At 34.3% G+C, this 18,275-nt stretch overlaps 1 protein-coding gene across 7 annotated transcripts in view; it reads right to left on the bottom strand.

The window, feature by feature from the left end:
* Window positions 1–18,275, bottom strand: part of LNPK (lunapark, ER junction formation factor) — an 80,506-nt gene that overhangs the window by 10,204 nt on the left and 52,027 nt on the right. For all 7 annotated transcript variants that reach the window (XM_019022724.3, XM_063695009.1, XM_019022723.3 and 4 more), the window contains 2 exons: window positions 8,143–8,355; window positions 257–362 (listed from right to left, as the gene is read on the bottom strand). In XM_019022724.3, coding sequence (XP_018878269.1) covers window positions 257–362; window positions 8,143–8,355 — 319 coding nt within the window. The remainder of the gene's footprint in view (window positions 1–256; window positions 363–8,142; window positions 8,356–18,275) is intronic.

Here is an 18,275-nt window from a genome sequence, read left to right on the forward strand (position 1 = left end):
AGTTTCAATGAAATAATCCAGTTTCTCTAAAAGTTATAGCAGAGTTAATATTTTTTCAAAATGGATTTAATCCAGATTATGTTGTCAAAACTTCTACTGTCAAATAATTGAATATGTACTCTTTTGCAGGGCTATAAAATACTCCATTGTGCTCTAAAGTCAGAAAATAGGTGCCACAAAACTAAAACATCTAGTGTGTACACACACACACATCCTGTTTTCATTTTCATTTATCTACCATCCTAGTAAATATTACCTGTTTTGTGGACCATCACCAACCAAATATTCAACAATTCTATCCAAAGCACCTCGTTCTCGGGGGAGAATAGGTCTTGCTAAAGGTGGACCTGGAGGATGAAGACCTATTAAATAAATAAATACATACAAAATTTATATACATGAAATACACATAACATTTAATTCCATTACCAAGAACTACCTATACTTGTTAGAAATTTTAAAAGGTTTTAACAAAATAGCAAAATACTAATTCTTATAAATCTCTGAAGAACATTCAAATTTTCATTAAAAATACTGTACTACAAAAATATATTTAAATGTGTGCTATATTAGAACTACCTTTGCTAGTAGATTCTGTAGTAGATTCCTACATAACTACTAGCAAATAAAATTATGCTTAGTTCTGTACAAACTGATGTTTTTAAAATGCTCCAACTCTTAAAAGCCTACGTGATAGTAAATCAGGGGACTTCCACTTCAGGCCATAATAGAGCAACAGGAGTCAGATTTAACGTCCCACCTAAAACAATTAAAATACTGTGCAAAACATATGAAGTAACAGTTTTAAAGACACTGGATATCAAGCAATGTAGGTTATTGTTCCCTGAGAAGACTAAAAACAAAACATGCCCTACAACTGCCCCAGCTTATTGCCTATAGAGAGTTTCCACTCGGCAGTGAAAAGAAAGTAAACCCAGATGAAGTGTAGCAGACTCTCACAGTTGAGGAGACAAAGCCAGAATTCTGAGAAGGCCAAGGCATATTGAGTTCACAAGAAAGGGTACCAAGCAGGAGAGAAGGCACAGAGAAAGAACAACAAAGATTTGCAGAGGGTCTACTGGAGAATTCAGCAGAGTACTGACTGGTGCATGCATGTGAGAAAACTATCTGAGGATGGAGGAAAAAAACTACTCAAAAAGGTGAAAAGAAACAGCATTCATACAGGGCCAAGAATATTGCCCATTTCCAGAGTGGGAAAACCTCCTAACACACAGGACATTAGGTAAAGTATTCAGAAGAGTACTGTATAGGAATTTTTAAAACCCAGTATTCAATAAGGTAAAATTCACAATCTCTGGCAACAGATTAAAAATTACTAGACATGCCAATAAGCAGGAAAATATCACTGATAGGAAAAATCAATCAAAATTGACCCAGAAATTATGAAAATGACTGAATTAGTACACAATATTAAAACAATTCTTATGACTATATTTCCTATGTTTGAGAATCTAAAGATTCAGTATGCTAAGTAGACATAAAAAAATGTAAAACTTAAAACCAAATTGAACTTCTACAGATAAAAACTACAATGTCTAGTATAAAAAAAATCCACAGATTATGTGTACAACAGTTTAGACACTGCACACAAAAAAACTGGTGAACTTTAAGACATAGCAATAGAAACCATACAAAACGACAACCAGGCGCAGTAGCTCATGCCTGTAATCCCAGCACTTTGAGAGGTCGAGGTAGACAGATCACTTGAGCTCAGGTGTTCAAGACCAGCCTGGGCAATATGAGGAAGCCCCATCTCTACAAAAAAAATACAAAAATTAGCTGGGTGTGGTGACATGCACCTGTAGTCCCAGCTACTCAGGAGGCAGAGGTAGAAGGACTGCTTGAACCCACGAGGTGGAGGCTGCAGTGAGCCATGATCGTACCACTGCACTCCAGCCTGGGTGACAGAGCAAGACCACAGAACGGTCTCAAGCAGCCTAATATATATATATATTATATGTATATTTATATTTATATATAATTGGGGTCCATCAAGAAGAGGAGAAAAATGAAGAAAAAGACAAAACTATTTAAATAATGCATATTTTCCAAATTTGATTAAATCTATAAACCCACAGATTCAAAAATATCAACAAATCCCAAATACAAGAAACATAATTTTGCTCCAAGACAGTGCATGAACAAATTGCTTAAAACCAATAATCAAGAGAAAAATCTTGACCAGGTGCAGTGGCTCATGCCTGTAATCCCAGCACTTTGGGAGGCCGAGGTGGGCAGATCACAAGGTCAAGAGATAGAGACCATCCTGGCCAACATGATGAAACCCCGTCTCTACTAAAAATACAAAAATTGGTTGGGCGTGGTGGCACGTGCCTGTAGTCCCAGCTACTCGAGAGGCTGAGGCAGGAGAATTGCTTGAACCTGGGAGGTGGAAGTTGCAGTGAGCTGAGATTGTGCCACTGCACTCCAGACTGGGCAACACAGCGAGATTCCATCTCAAAAAAAAAAAAAAGAAAAAGAAAAAGAAGAGAGAGAGAGAGAAATCTTAAAAAAAAAAAAAAAAAGAAAAAAATACATTATGTACAGAGAAAAAGATAAGAATGACAGCAGACTTCTCATCAGAAAAGACGCAAACCAGAAAACGATGAAACAGTATGTTTAAAGTTCTGAAAGAAAAAACTGTCAAAAATGTTATATCCAGTATGAACATCTTTTTTAAATGAAGACTTTTACAGATATACAAAACTGAAAGAATTCATCACTAGGAGAACAATACAAGAAATGTTAAAAAGAAGTCCTTCAGGCAGAAGGAAAGTGATAGCAGATGGAAAGCAAGATCTACACAAAGGAATAAAGAATCTAAAATAGTTATCATGTGGGTAAATATATAAGACTTTTTATTATTTAAATCACCTTAAAAGATAACTGACTGCACTCTATTATGCATTATATGTAATCTAGAGATGATTTAAAGTATATGGAAGGATATGTATAGATTATATGCAAATACTATGCCATTTCTTTTAAGAGATTTGAGCATCCGTGGATTCCAGTATCCACTGGGGTATCCTGGAACCAATCGCCCATGACATATACATGTTATTTCAAGTAAATATAAAACATTTACCAATACATGGCATTCTCAGACATAAAACAAGTATCAATACACATAAGAAGATTCACATAACACAATGTATGTTTTCTAACAATATAATTAAATTAGAAATCAGCAGCAGATAAACATCTGAAAATCTCCAAATATTTGGTGACTAAATAACATACATTTGAATAACCCAGGATTCCAAGAAAAAATGAAAATTAGAAAGTATTTTGAACTGAATGAAAATGGAAAAAAAATCAAAATTTATAATATGCAGCTAAAGCAATACTTAAAAGAAAAAATTTATAATATTAAACACCTATATTACAAAAGAAGATAGGACTAAAATCCATAATTTCAGCTTCCACATTAAGAAACTAAAAAAGAAGAGCAAATGAAACCCAAAGTACAGAATAAAAGAAATAATAAAGATCAGAGAGGAAATTAATACAACAGAAAATACAAAGATAATAAAGAAAAGCTGGTTCTTTGAAAAGATCAATATAATTGTTAACCTCTAGCCAGACTAATCAGGAAAAAACAAAAGAAGATACAAACTATTAATATCAGAAAGGAGAAAAATGCCATAACTCCGGATTGTAAAAACATTAAAAGAATAATTAGGGACTATTACGAGCAACTTAATGCCAATAAATTCTACAGGTTAGATAAAATGGACGAATTCCTTGAAAGACTACCAAACTACCGAAGTTCACTCAAGAAGATAAAAATAATTATTTGTTAAAATTTTGTTAGGAATTTTTGCCCCTACGATCATTTGTGAAATTGGTCACAGTTTTTCTTAAAGAAATTGAATTTTGAGTTAAAAAAAAAAAACACCTTTTTCTCTCAGAAAAAAAATAAATAAATAACCAGGCCCAGATGCTTCAACTGGTCATATCTTTAAAATTAAGGAAACATTTAAATTAAGGAAGAAATAATACCAATTCTACACAAATTGTCCAGAGAATTGAATAGGGAATACTTACTCATAATGTTATGAAATGAAACCGACATAACTCTGATAACAAAACCAGACAAAGATATGACAAGGAAAAAATAAACAAAAAAACCACAGACCAATATTCCTAATGAGTATTGATATAAACATTTTTAACAAAATATTAGCAAATCGAAGCCAACAATATGCATATAAGATAATTCATCATGATCAAGTGAGATTTATTCCAGGAAAGCAAGTTAGTTTAACATTTAAAAATCAATGTAACTCACTATGTGAACAGGCATTAAAACAAAGAAACAAAGCCCAATATAAACATCTCAATAGATGTAGAAACAGCATTTGAAAAAATACACAATCTATTACTGATTTAAAAGAAAACCTTCAGCTAACTAAGAATAGATGGGCACTTCAAGCTGATAAGGAGTATTTATTAAAACAAAAAACCCTAGAGCTAACATCATGCAAAACTGTGAAAGAATAATTGCTTTTCCCCTAAGACCAACAAAAAGGCAAGGATGTCCACTCCTAGCACTTCTATTACCATTGTACTGAAGGTTATAGCTCATATAATAAGGTAAGAAAAATAACTAAAAGAAAACCAGATTGGAAAGGGAGAAGTAGAATTTTCTTTATTCAGACAATGTGGCTGTCTATGTAGAAAATACTATGTAATCTACAAAAAAGTTATACTAACTAGAGCCAATAAATTAGTTTATCAAGGTTATAGGATACAAGAGCAATATACAAAAATCAATTGTATTTCTATATACTAGCAATAACCAGTTGGAAATAGTTAATAAAACAATACCATTTACAATAGCATTAAAAATATGAAATTAGATGTAAATTTAACCAAAAAATGTGCAAAATCTATACACCAAACACTACAAAACATTGCTGAAAGAAATTAATGACATAAATAAGTGAAGAGAAATATACTGTGTTCATGTAATAAATTAGACAATATCATAAGATACTAATGGTGAGTTGGGAGTGGAGGAATAACACATAAAATTTAGTTAATAATTTTTATTTTATATAAAAATAATAACATAAAGAGTTACACATTCAAACATTATGAATTGTAACCCTATAACCTCTGAAAACTGAAAGAGAACTATTTGCAGGAGATACTCTGAATTGAGACAACACAGAAGGCACTGAGAAGACAGTGACAGAATAAAATAAAATGTGATGTTTGCCTTTGTAAAACAAGACAGAATGAACATGATAAGGTGGGCAGCAATGGAGGTTTACATGGAGACTTCATAGAAGACTCTGAAACAAAATGGAACCCTGTTGGAAGATGCCCTGCAGTATAGGGATACAAGGGTTTCAAAATCGCTATGACAAAATCTTTCAAGTATTCAAGATGTCTTTAGGATAGCAATACTACATTACACTAAATTCTTATAATTTAAAGGAATAAAAAGGAAATTTGATTTGTAAATAATCACAAACTTAAAGGCTATTACCATCTATAAAAGGGCAACTGATGTCAAAATTATAGCTATTAGTAAATAAAAGTTAGGTTCTAGACCAAGTTCTTAGTATTAGACATCAAGTACACTTTGTTTTTTTTTGAGACACAGTGGCGATATCTCAGTTCACTGTAACCTCCACCTCCCAGGTTCCAGCAATTCTCCTGCCTCAGCCTCCCAAGTAGCTGGGAATACAGGCACCTGCCACCAGGCCCGGCTAATTTTTGTATTTTTAGTAGAGACGAGGTTTCACCATGTTAGTCAGGCTGGTCTTGAACTCCTGACCTCAGGTGATCTGCCCATCTCCGCCTCCCAAAGTGCTGTGATTACAGGCGTGAGCCACCGTACCCAGCTCTCAAATACACTTTTAAGTTTCCATCACTGGCAGGGCACAGTGGCTCACACCTGTAATCCCAGCACTTTGGGAGACCAAAGTGGGCAGATCACCTGAGGTCAGGAGTCTGAGAACGGCCTGGCCAATACGGCGAAACTCCTACTAAAAATACAAAAATTAGCCAGGCCTGGTGGTGCCCACCTGTAATCCCAGCTACTCGGCAGGCTGAGGCAGGAGAATTGCTTGAACCCGTAAGGCAGAGGTTGCAGTGAGCCAAGATCCATGACACTGCACTCCAGCCTGGGCAACAGAACAAGACTCTGTCTCAAAAAAAAAAAAAAAGATTCCATCAGCTAAGTTATTGGTTTACTTGTGCTAACAACATTCAATTATTATCATCAAAAAATAAACTTGAATCCATACATGGTCATCCCTCATTATCAAATTTTCAACTTGAATAAGCAAGCCAAATTAGATTTGGAAAGCATTTAAGCCAACTTAACTTGCTAGAGTATTTTACTTCTACATATTTAAAGTGAACATATCCACAAAAGAATCTGGATACATGAAATAATAGATTTCATAAAAATATCTTAAACCTCTTGCACATGCATCTTTATATGCATGCTGTTATAGACAATGGTAATTAACACAAACATCAAAAGCAATCATTGTAGGAATACTGGTCATTTTTACACAGCTTGGCAAATTATCAAGTACCTGCTGGTTATTAATTTTCAAACATATGGGAGCTCTGTGGTAATACACATTAAATTGATTCTCTTCCACAAATATGGCATAAAGAAAAAACTAAGTATTAATCTTCTTTATAATAAATTATTTAACTCATTCACATTTTTGACAATGTACAATTTAAACAGTCTTTCACACAGAAACTAATTAAAAACTTCAGTAAAACATGTTATATTTACATGATCATAAAATCTAGGCTATTATTCCTTCTATAGCCCTATTCTTACATGTGCAATACAATTTTTATTACTTTATATGTTGCTAAACTTTTTGCTTAAAATAAGTTAGATATACAAATGTATATAATCCATATATTCGCACCCAAAAAAGTTCTTTCATTAAACAACCAGGAATTTTAATTTACAAATCATGGGTATCTCAAATCAACCAGATAACAACAGAAACATTAGTAATTTTCAATCAATTTAACTTTTCTCAATTTCATAAAATATATGGCTGCCTTAAGTATTGTCATTATATGTCAAATTTAAAAGTATTGTTTTACGTAACTATTTTAAAAGTTTTAAGATTTGTATACATTTCATTTATAGTCAGTATTCTTAATTTGTTAATAAATGAAGAGTTTAGTCTTCTAAAATCTTATGCTGCATTTTTGAAGGAAAACAGGAAAAACATCTACTGTACTAAGTGACATTTCCATTTTTTATTGATTTTACTACACAAATACTCTGATTACCTGATATCAGCTACTGCCTAGCCTCAAAATCATTAATTATATATTAGTAATTAGTCATGAAATAACAAAGTAATCTACATTAGAATAATCTAAAACAAAATAAATAATTTACTATCATATGCAACAATATGACATGGAAATCTACATAAAACAATGTGATCTGTGCTAAAGCAGTGGACTTCCATGCCCCAGTCACACTCCAAAAGAAACTGGAGGGTACTATAGTCTATTACACTTCAGAATGGGATCTTCCCCTAGAGATCCACCACAGTGAAAAGAGATAATCTATGAAACAAAGATAATATGTTCATTTAATAGAGCTTTATAAAATATCTATCAGAAAATACTAAGGTTCTATGCCTTAAAAAAAAAAATCTACTAGCCCACATTAACAAAAGCATACAATACAGGAGTATTATTCCTGAAATATGTTGCCATGTTTAAAAATATATGTATGGAGTTTAGCAAAAAACATCAATACATTCCAAAAGTGTTTTCTTCTATCCCTGTTTTATATAAATCTGGAGCCATTCTAAAGTTGAATATAAAAAGATATGCTGTACTGTTGGCTACAGAATAATACAAAGTTTTATTGCTATTTAAACAAAGAAGCCATAACAGTTAAATGAGCTCAAGAAATAGGTTTCAGTATCACAAGGTGCCAGCTGTAAAGAGTTATGGCTAATTGAATATGGAACTCCTGCTTAATCAGATAACTGCTCTGCTATTTCCAAATGAAATGCCATTTCCATACCATCTGAAAATGGCCCGTTTTATTGGTAACCAGAGAAAACAATATAAACTGTAAATAACACTAAGTGCTCTGTTTACCCATTCCAGGCACTGAAGTAGCAGGGGATCCAAGATGTCTTGGTAACACATTTGATGACAGGGCTGGAGTAACAGTTCTTTCTGGGGGTCCACCAGGGGCAGAACTGTCCTTTGGTGGTCCAGGAGATACTGGAACTTGTGGAGGAGGGCCCTGGTTAGGGCTTGCTGGTGTTGGAGAAAGGTTTCTTTGAGCTGCAGTTCGCTGACGAATCTCTGAGAAGAGTAAGTACATACTAGACTTAATTTCCAATATACCATATTAGCCAGTATCACAATTTATATTTATTAAAATTTTACACCCCAAAAGGCATTGTAGTGTCAAAATTACTTATAATAATGAATCTATAATATGTGACATTGAAAACAAAGTACTCTATTTCTGAACTTACAGTTCAGCTGTACATGTTTACACAACAAGCCATGATCAAAGTGTAGCTACTGATACCACTTTTCAAAACAAATCCAGTAAAATAAAATCACCCAATTATGTGCCATGTCTTTTTAAAGTAATCTTCCTAATTATAATAAAGGAAAGAAAGTTTATCAGAATTAGTGAAAACTCCAAATTGCAGATTTGTTTTTCAAGATTTAAAAAACTAAAAACTAAGCGATAAGTGAATAAGTATATTCTGGAATTATCAAAGTAATTAATCTAAGTAGTCATAGAAATGCTGAAAAAGTATTTTTACTATTAGGTACCATTTCCATTCTCCTTTATGGTATTGCTATCCTTTTGGCAAATTTGTTTTGGCCAAAACATTCAACAGATCTACTCCATATAAACAATGTTTCATCATTAATAAATCTTAGCTTATAGTTACAGAAATTACAAGATTCTCTGTAACAGGGGTCAGCAAACATGCCAAATTCAGGCTGCCGCCTGCTTTTGTAGTTTTATTAGAACACAGGCCAGTTCTTTTGTTTACAGATTGTCTATGGCTGCTTTAGAAGAGTAAAGTAGTTGCAACAGAGACCATATGGCTCTCAGGGCCATTTAACTATATTTACTATCTGGCTCTTTACAAAAAAAGTTTCATGACTTGTACTCAGTAACATAAAATTGAATTCTATTATTCTCTATTCCCACCAATATTTTACTTGAATGTCAGTGGTAAGATTTCACATAAAGAAGCCTTTATACTTTTTCAATTCTACCTATCACATTAAATTATCACAAATCCTGAATTAGTGAGCTGAAACTAAGTAAGTTATTTTTAATTGGCATAAATAGTAAAAATACATACATCCAGAAGCAAAACACTTGGACTCTATTTGACAGTTAAAGAATTACATGAAAGTTCATTGCAATTCAAAGTACAGCTCTAGCATCAGATCTTAGTTCATCCCAATCTAGTCTACTAGCTAAGAACCGGGGCCCTGCAGTTAGAAAGATTTGGTTGGAATCCTGGCTCTGGCTACATGACTTCAGATAGGTTACTTAACTTTGATAAACCTGTTATTTTATCTGTAAAATTAGGATAATAATATTAACTAATTGTTATGAGAATTAAATATGATAATGTCTGTAAACTGATAGCTCACATTTAATGAATACTTATCTCAGATGACAGTTTTTGTACACAACTAAGTATTTTCAAATGATTTTAGCTAAAATTACTGGGATCAACTAATTTTCCATTGGTTCACAATTTAGTCTTTAACCAAGCCATGGCAATAATAAATTATAAGCACAGTATCATTATATAAATGGAACCATCTTTATATTTTGCTACTTTCCATGCAATTTATATAGAAAATTTCAGCTGTTACCTGAACAAATCATATCCTAACATCTGCTGCTAACTTTATTTTTTACTCACAAGGAGCACCTTAATAGGTGGTTGCATATTAGGAAAGCCATTAAATGCTGCAAAAGGTACTGAAATCAATAAAATCATATTAGGATTTGATAATTTAAACTACTCATTTAAAAATAAGGCATCAAATACTGTAAATCATTTTTCAGCCAACTTTCAAGTAAAGCATAACTCAAAAAGTGGCATTTTTCTTCCAGATAAATGAAAGTTTAGCATTTATTAGACTATATAAAAGCAGCTATTACCCTTCCTCTTCACGAAGACTTGAGACTACTTCCTCTAAATGTGCATTTACCCAGTGAAAATTACCTGAAATGCTTTTACTATCACTAGTACACCACTGAAAGGAGACTAGCTAACAAAGGACACCATGTCAAGCATTCCATAAAAGAGACGTACCTTAATAATTCTAAATCTAAATTTAGGCAAAGGGGGAAAATGTTATAGCAGAGTTACAAAAGGGAGAAAATGTAGTTTCATCATTTTCAAAGGAAAAGCAAGTATCAAGGGTTACAATATCTTCAATAGTTCAAAATAACAAGGTACCAAATCTGTATTTGTCAAACTATTATAAAATATTCTGGCAGTCTCAATTTAAAATACCTCAGATTTATCTACTTTTAACTACTTGTGATTCATAAAGTTTTGTATTAATTACTCTAAAAAGTTTCCAGTACTCAACAAAATAGTCATATTAGATATGTTTAACATTTCCTGCCTTAAACGTAAGATACAAAGCCCCCAAAAGAGCCACCAAGCATTCCACATGAATCTGGCAAAAAATCATAAGGAGCATGCCATAAGGTTAATTCTCAACCGTAGTATGTTTTAACACCCTCATCAATGATCAATGACCCAACAAAAATCATACTCACTGAGGATGATGACATGCCTATATTAGGTTTAAATTCAAAATGAAGCAAACAGACCCATCACCAAGTTCTTTTCAAAGAGGTTACTTATTAAGGGTTATGAATAAAGGTTGGTTAGTGGGTACAAAAATATAGTTAGATAGGAGGAATAAGAGCTAGTGTTTGATAGTACAGTAGGGTGACTACAATTAACAATAATGTGTCATTCAAAATAGCTAGAAGAGAAGAATTGGAAAGTTCTCAACATAAATAAAAGATAAATGTTTGAGGTGATAGATATCCCAATTACCTTGATTTAATCATCATAAATTGTATGCAAGTATGTAACCCCAAAAATATGTACAATTATATATCAATTAAAAATGAAGCAAATAGAATCCAAATGATATATTTTTAAAACTACTGTATTAAACAGAAGCTTAAATTAATGATAAAACAGCATAGCTGTGCAAAGCAAAGACTCTGGGATCAAATGGTCATAATTTTAGCTCCACCCTGTTTACTAGATGTGTATGCTACCTTTTCCAAGTTGATGATATCACTCAGTTCAGCTTTCTCATAATGCGAATACTTACCTCTTATGGTTGTTGTAAAGATTAAATGAGAAAATCAAGACAAAGAACTCAGCCAAAGCACATGCGAAGTACTTAACAGGCAATAACTATTAGCAGAAATAGTGCATATCTAAAGGTTCCAACGATTATTATAAATCAAAAACTAAGCAATCTAGAATTTCTAAGGCAATTATTTAAAATATATAGATACTAATTTACACATTAAATGTTCCCTTAGTTATTTGTGAAGTCGTTTACATGTAAAAATTCACAATTTATATAAAAACTTAAATGTATAATTCTAGCTTGCCATTAAATAATATTGGGATGAATGTTTTATAATACAAATACTCGTCCCTTAATTTATCAGATTTTTTAAATACTCTTTTTATGCTGCTAGAAGGTTTTGTCTTTGTTCTATTACCAAGCTGTGGTAGGAAGAACACCATACAATAATTAGGAGGCCTGGATTTTCATCTAGCTAATAGTACCAGTTCCTTTATTATTTCCATAGATTACTGAGGAACAGGTGGTGTTTGGTTACATGAGTAAATTCTTTAGTGGTGATTTTAAGATCTTGGTGCACCCATCACCCAAACAGTATACACTGCACCTATTTGTAGTCTTTTATTCCCATCCCCTTCCCGCCCTTTCCCCTGAGTCCCCAAAGTCCATTGAGTCATTCTTATGCCTTTGCACCCTCACAGCTTAGCTGCCACTTATGAGTGAGAACATACAATGTTTGGTTTTCCATTCCTGAGTTACTTCACTTAGAGTAATAGTCTCCAATCTCATCCAGGTCACTGTGAATGCTGTTAATTCATTCCTTTTTATGGCTGAGTAGTATTCCATCATTCATTCATATATATATAATATCTCTCTCTCTCAGTTTCTTTATCCACTCATTGGTTGATGACATTTGGGTTGGTTCCACGTTTTTGTGATTGCGAATTGTGCTGCTATAAACATGTATGTGCAAGTATCTTTTTCGTATAATGACTTATTTTCCTCTGGGTAGAAACCCCCTCGTGGGATTGCTGGATCAAATGGTAGTTCTACTTTTATTTTTTAAGGAAATCTCCATACTGTTTTCCACAGTGGTTGTACTAGTTTACATTCCCACCAGCAGTGCAGAAGTGTTCCCTGCTCACCACACCCACACCAACATCTACTATTTTTTAAATTTTTTTATTATGGCCATTCTTGCAGGAGTAAGGTGGTATTGCATTTTGGTTTTGATTTGCATTTCCCTGATCATTAGTGATGTTGAGCATTTTTTCACGTTTGTTGCCCATTTGTATATTTTCTTTTGAGAATTGTCTATTCATGTTCTTAGCCCACTTTTTGATGAGATTGTTTGTTTTTTCTTGCTCCTTACGTGAACTAAAACCCCACTAGGTTCCAAATTTCCTTAATATGAGTGTTGGCAAAACTACAAAGGCAATATTCATATTTTCCCTAGCACTGGTCAAAGGCTTTCTGAACTCCTGTGTCCAGTTCTAAGACTCATAAGAGAAAATTTCAGAAATTGGATTTTAGTAATGGGGGTGGGGGAATCTTTAAGCCTATTCACATATGCAAATGTGGAAACTCTTAGGGTGAATTTTGCTTTTTGTAATTGTGAAAAAAGTTATACTATAGTATAATTTTATACTATAGTACTATAGTTATGGCACAGGGATATATTTTCAGGTAAATTTCTATTGTTTTCAGTTCTGTATTTCTTAACTTATTTGAATGTAATTCCTTTAAATAATCAAAATAATAAAGACATCTCTTCCTTCTACTTTCAAAACTTTCTGAAGTCCATGTTCACTGTATCTTCTGTTCACATCCACTCATACTAAGCTGCTCCAAATTCAGCTTCTACCCTATTTCGCTATTAAAATTGTACTCTCAATAGGTCAATGTCTTTTTATTGCTAAAAAATGACTTTATAACCTCTTCCTTCCTATAGAGGCAAACTTTTTGAAAAACAAAAAAAAAACTTCTCTGCATTTCACTTCTTAACCCAACTCAATCTGGTTTTTGTGCTCCTTTTTAGCTACCACAGTATTACCCACGACTGAAAGTATCACTGCTTTGGTCACCAACAACATTATAATACCACTACTAATGTTGCGTTAACATAGCTACTCTTTATCAAATCCCTATTTTCTGCTAGGAACCATGCTAGGCACTATATATGAATTTACTAATTTCATCTACTATTTATATCAATCCTTTGGGGTAACTCCTATCCCCAGTTTTCAAAAGAAGAAACCAAAGTTCAGTGGCTAAGTAACTTGCTAAAATTCTCACAGTAAAATAAGAGATGGAGCCAGGATTCAAATTCTGGTTTTTATGACAAAAATGCCCATATTCTCTGTGTTATGCAACCTGTCAAATTCAAAGGCCTCATTTCAGTCTTCTACTTACTACCAATCTAGCTCTACTTTTGACTCTGATCATTCATTCTTTTTCCTGGGCTCTTCTTTCTTCATCTACTCTTAAATGTCAATGTTCCCTGTAGTTCTGTCTTAGGTGCTCTTACTCTATTTTCTCTCTCTGGGCAATTTCACTCAATCTCATATTCCAATAATAATCACCTATGCCTCCCAATTATTTCTAATCTGTATATCTATAACCTCAACCTTTCTCCTGAGCTCCATATGAAATAATCAACTACCTATGAACCTCAGCATCTTGCTATAACTCCCATTCAACAGAACCAAAAGTAAATTTATTATCTTCTACAGAAACCAGTATTCCAATTATGTTCTTTATCTGGCTTAACATACTAACACCTAAGCAGCTGTCCAAACAAAAACGTAGGTCACATCTTGATTCTTCCTCCCACCCCCAACCCCTGCCCCGCTTTCCAAATCTAATTGCCTGTATCAATCTACTCCTGAATTATCTCTCAAATCTCTTCTTTTTCCTCAACGCTATTGCCGTAACCTTATCTAGTACAGGCCTTTATCTTTTAACTATATTAGATGATATTCCTAATTGTTCTCTATGGCTCAGTCATATTCTCTCCAATCCAACATAACCTCCATGTTACTAAAAAAAAAAAAAGTATTCTTCATAAAATGCTAACTTGATGTAAAATTCAAAGCCTCCATTGACTTTATATGTTGTGTATAAGATAAAGTCCTGAACTCCAGAACTATACTACATAATGATGCAGAAAAAGCCCTTCATAATTTGATCCCTCCTTCATATGAACCCTACCTTCCTTTTTCAGGGATATGGCAATATTTGTAGTGCCTTGAGGTGCCAAGCTGTTTCTCTCTTCCAGTCCTTGCACATGGAGTAAATCCTTTACCTGAAGAGTACTTTTTCAATCCTATTCTCACAGCAAATTATTATTAAAAGTTATAATGCATTGTAATTCGTGCCTATCTTCATTTTGGTCCTTACCATACTGTTTATTACATGTGTATACCCCTTTTAATCAAAAGCTAATAAGCAGGAACTACATCTCTGCAGACACATGATGTGGGAAAGGTAACTGGTACAGAGTATGAGCTTAATAAACACCTATGAAATCAATCTATTTTCCTCTTGCATTTCAATGTTAAATTTCCAACTGCCTATTACCCAGCTTATGTGGAGTGATAAACAGGAAAATGGCCTCTCAAAAACGTCCCCATCTTCCTGTCCGTTCTGTAAATATGTTACATGCAAGGCAGATAAAGATTGCAGATAGAATTAAGATTGCTAATCAGCCTGCTGCATTTAGAATCTCAGCTTAACTTCAGAAGTCCATACAGAAAAGCTATCTTTAAGCAGAAAGTTTTCTATTAATAATAATATATATCACTTGCCAGCCTTTAGTTGAGTTTGTTCTTTTGTTCTGCTTTTCAAATTAAAAATACATTTTGCTTTATAGTTCTTTGTCTTAACATTTACTTTCCTTTATCACCTTAATAATTTATTTTTGATCTGGCCTAACTTCTAGCAATCTCAACATTAAAGAACATGAACCTTGCAGTTCACCAAGGTCCTATTTGGTAAATTACTATTTTATAACACTTAAACAAAATACAGCAATGCCAAAATAAATGTTTACTTTTATTTTCTTCAACTCATTTATTAAGCAACCACTAAGAGTAAAGCACCAGTATAAGCACATTGAAGGGGATTCAGAGTTGCATATAGAGGTAGCAAGCTATCTTTAAGACAAGAAAAACAAACTCACTAAATATTCTAATACAAGCTAAATGCCATATAACAGGAGCCAACAAAGTACTATAGAGTGAAGCGAGGACTTCACAAGAGGTGAGGACTGACAACTTAGTCATCTAGATGGGCTGAAGAAAGGGTTTACAGTGATGATGGCATTTGAGATAAACAATGAAAACTGGATTGGGATAGAAATGCCTTTGTTATCTATATTAAAGCACATGTGGCAGTATAAGACTCCAAAATCCTTTGATTCTCCTTTCAACAAACGAGAGCAGAGGGTGTCTGTGTACCCTCCCCTTGAAATTGTACTCTGACTTTGACAAAGAGAACAAAGTTGTGCCAGAATCCAGGACTTTTTGTCTCCTATGCTCCCTGGTCTTGGAACCTGCCACCAGGGAAGAGTAAGCTCAACTGACCCGAGAGAAGTCCACGTGGAGAGGAAACAACAGCCAGCACCAGCTTGGAAACAACAGCCAGCACCAACTTGCCAGCTGTGTAAACCACCTTGATAGTAGATCCTCTAGCTCAGTAAAGTAGCTCTAACTGATGTGAGACACAGATAAGCTGTCTCCACCAAACCCTAGCCAAGCAAATTTCATGAGCAAAAAAAGAATGCTGTGTTAAATCACTAAATTTCAGGATGGTTTGTTATATACTAAACAATTGTAAATTGTATAAATTTGATACTTATGTAAAGAACATCCAAATTTCTTATAAGGCAAATTTATTAAGGTGAATTTATTATTTTATAAGGCATTTTTCACATTCTCTTAATCAAACACATGCCCAAAAAACAGCAAAATATAAAGTATTGCTCCATTTGGTATAAAGATCAAAAAAAGATCTATAATTTCTACTTTAATTTTCAATACATGCTATGGAACACAAGTGAGTAAACTCTAAAACCTACTGAAATAAGAAGTTGTACTCTATTTGCTAAAACCATTAAATGTCTCTGCAAAAATAACTGATTTTGAATTTAGCTGTGGCAAGATACAATTGACTTTTCTTTTGTTACATTTCATTAGTAAGGGTGCAGGGCTGAGTACAAAAGGCAAAAGAAAATGTATAGGTGGTTTCCTCCTAGAAAACAATAGGAGGGTCAGTTAAGGATTTGTTTTTAGGCTGGGCATGGTGATTAAGGCCTGTAATTCTAGCACTTTGGGAGGCCGAGGCTGATGGATCACTTGAGCCCAGGAGTTTGAGACCAGCCTGGGCAACATAGTGAAACCCCATCTCTACAAAAAGTTAAAAAATTAGCTAGGCACGGTGGTACATACTCGTAGTCCCAGCTACTCAGGAGGCTGAGGTGGGAGGATGGCTGGAGCCCAGGATGTTGAGGTCGCAGTAAGCCATGATGACACCACTGCACTCCAGCCTGGCTGACAGTGAGACCATGTCTTCAAAAAAAAAAAAAAAAAAAAGATTTCATTTTTAGGGCATCCTCCAAAAATCTGATCATTCTCCCTATTTCAATCATTCACTCCTATGGTGATAACCTATTCCTATAACTTTGCAACCAGAAATAACTGATCACTTCTCAGGTTTAAGCATCCTGTTCTCCAACCACTAACCTCTCAGCTTACCTCCTCCAACTGCAAGATCTATAACCCATTAATTATTAATAGGTCAGTGAACATTTTTGGAAAGAGCCACATAATAAACATTTTAGCCTTTGCAGACCACATAAGCTCCTGTTGCATATTCTTACTCTTTATTTTTTAGAATGCTTTGAAAATGTGAAAACATTCTAAGCTGAAGAACCATAAAACACAGGTCTTGGCCTACATTTGCTGGTTGCAGTTTGTGGATTCCTGTATTAATACTACCAACACCTTTTGACTGTCCATCACTACCACTCATGTCTTTATTTCCCTCATAATCATCTTAAATTCCATAATCCATTGTGATAATGGCTCACCTACAAACAACTTCAGCTCCTGGCCCCCTTATCAAATTATCTAACACATGAGGCAAAACCCCAACCCTGCTTAAAACCAACCATTTGCCTACTCCATGCTGGCACCTACACGGGTGACTGTAACTGGAAAAGCACACAGAATCCTGCATTAAATTTATGACTATTCATTTTAAGTAGCCTTTAGAGTCCCCTGGCATTATTCCATACCTTTTCTTCAAGCCTCCAACATTATCTCCCCCAACCTCATCCTCACTAAGAAAATGGAGATGCAATCAGAAAATTGGCTGGGCGCAGTAGTTCACACCTATAATCCCAAAACTTTGGGAGTCTGAGGTGGGCAGATCACTTGAGGTCAAGAGTTTGAGACCAGCCTGGCTGACATGGTGAAACCCCGTATCTACTAAAACTACAAAAATTAGCCAGGTGTCATGGCGGGCACCTGTAATCCCAGCTACTCAGGAGGCTGAGGCAGGAGAATCACTTGAACCTTGGAGTCAGAGGTTGCAGCAAGCCGAGATCACGCCACTGCACTCCAGCCTGGGTGATACAGTGAGACTTCATCTCAAAAAAAGAACCCAGCCACCTACCTATGTCTTCACATGTTCTCAGACTTTCCTCATTGCTAAAGATGAGCTATCACACACTTGTCAAAAGCCGACTTCTCCACTTGTATACTAGATCACATCCCCTCTTTCCTACTCATGGACAGTTCCAAATCAATTCTCCCTACTCTCTCCTCCATCATTAATTATTCCACATGGATACTATTGCAGATCATTCCAAGATGGCCGAATAG

This window comes from Gorilla gorilla, chromosome 11 (genome assembly GCF_029281585.2).
Source record: "Gorilla gorilla gorilla isolate KB3781 chromosome 11, NHGRI_mGorGor1-v2.1_pri, whole genome shotgun sequence".
In the NCBI taxonomy this organism is placed as follows: Eukaryota; Metazoa; Chordata; class Mammalia; order Primates; family Hominidae; genus Gorilla; species Gorilla gorilla.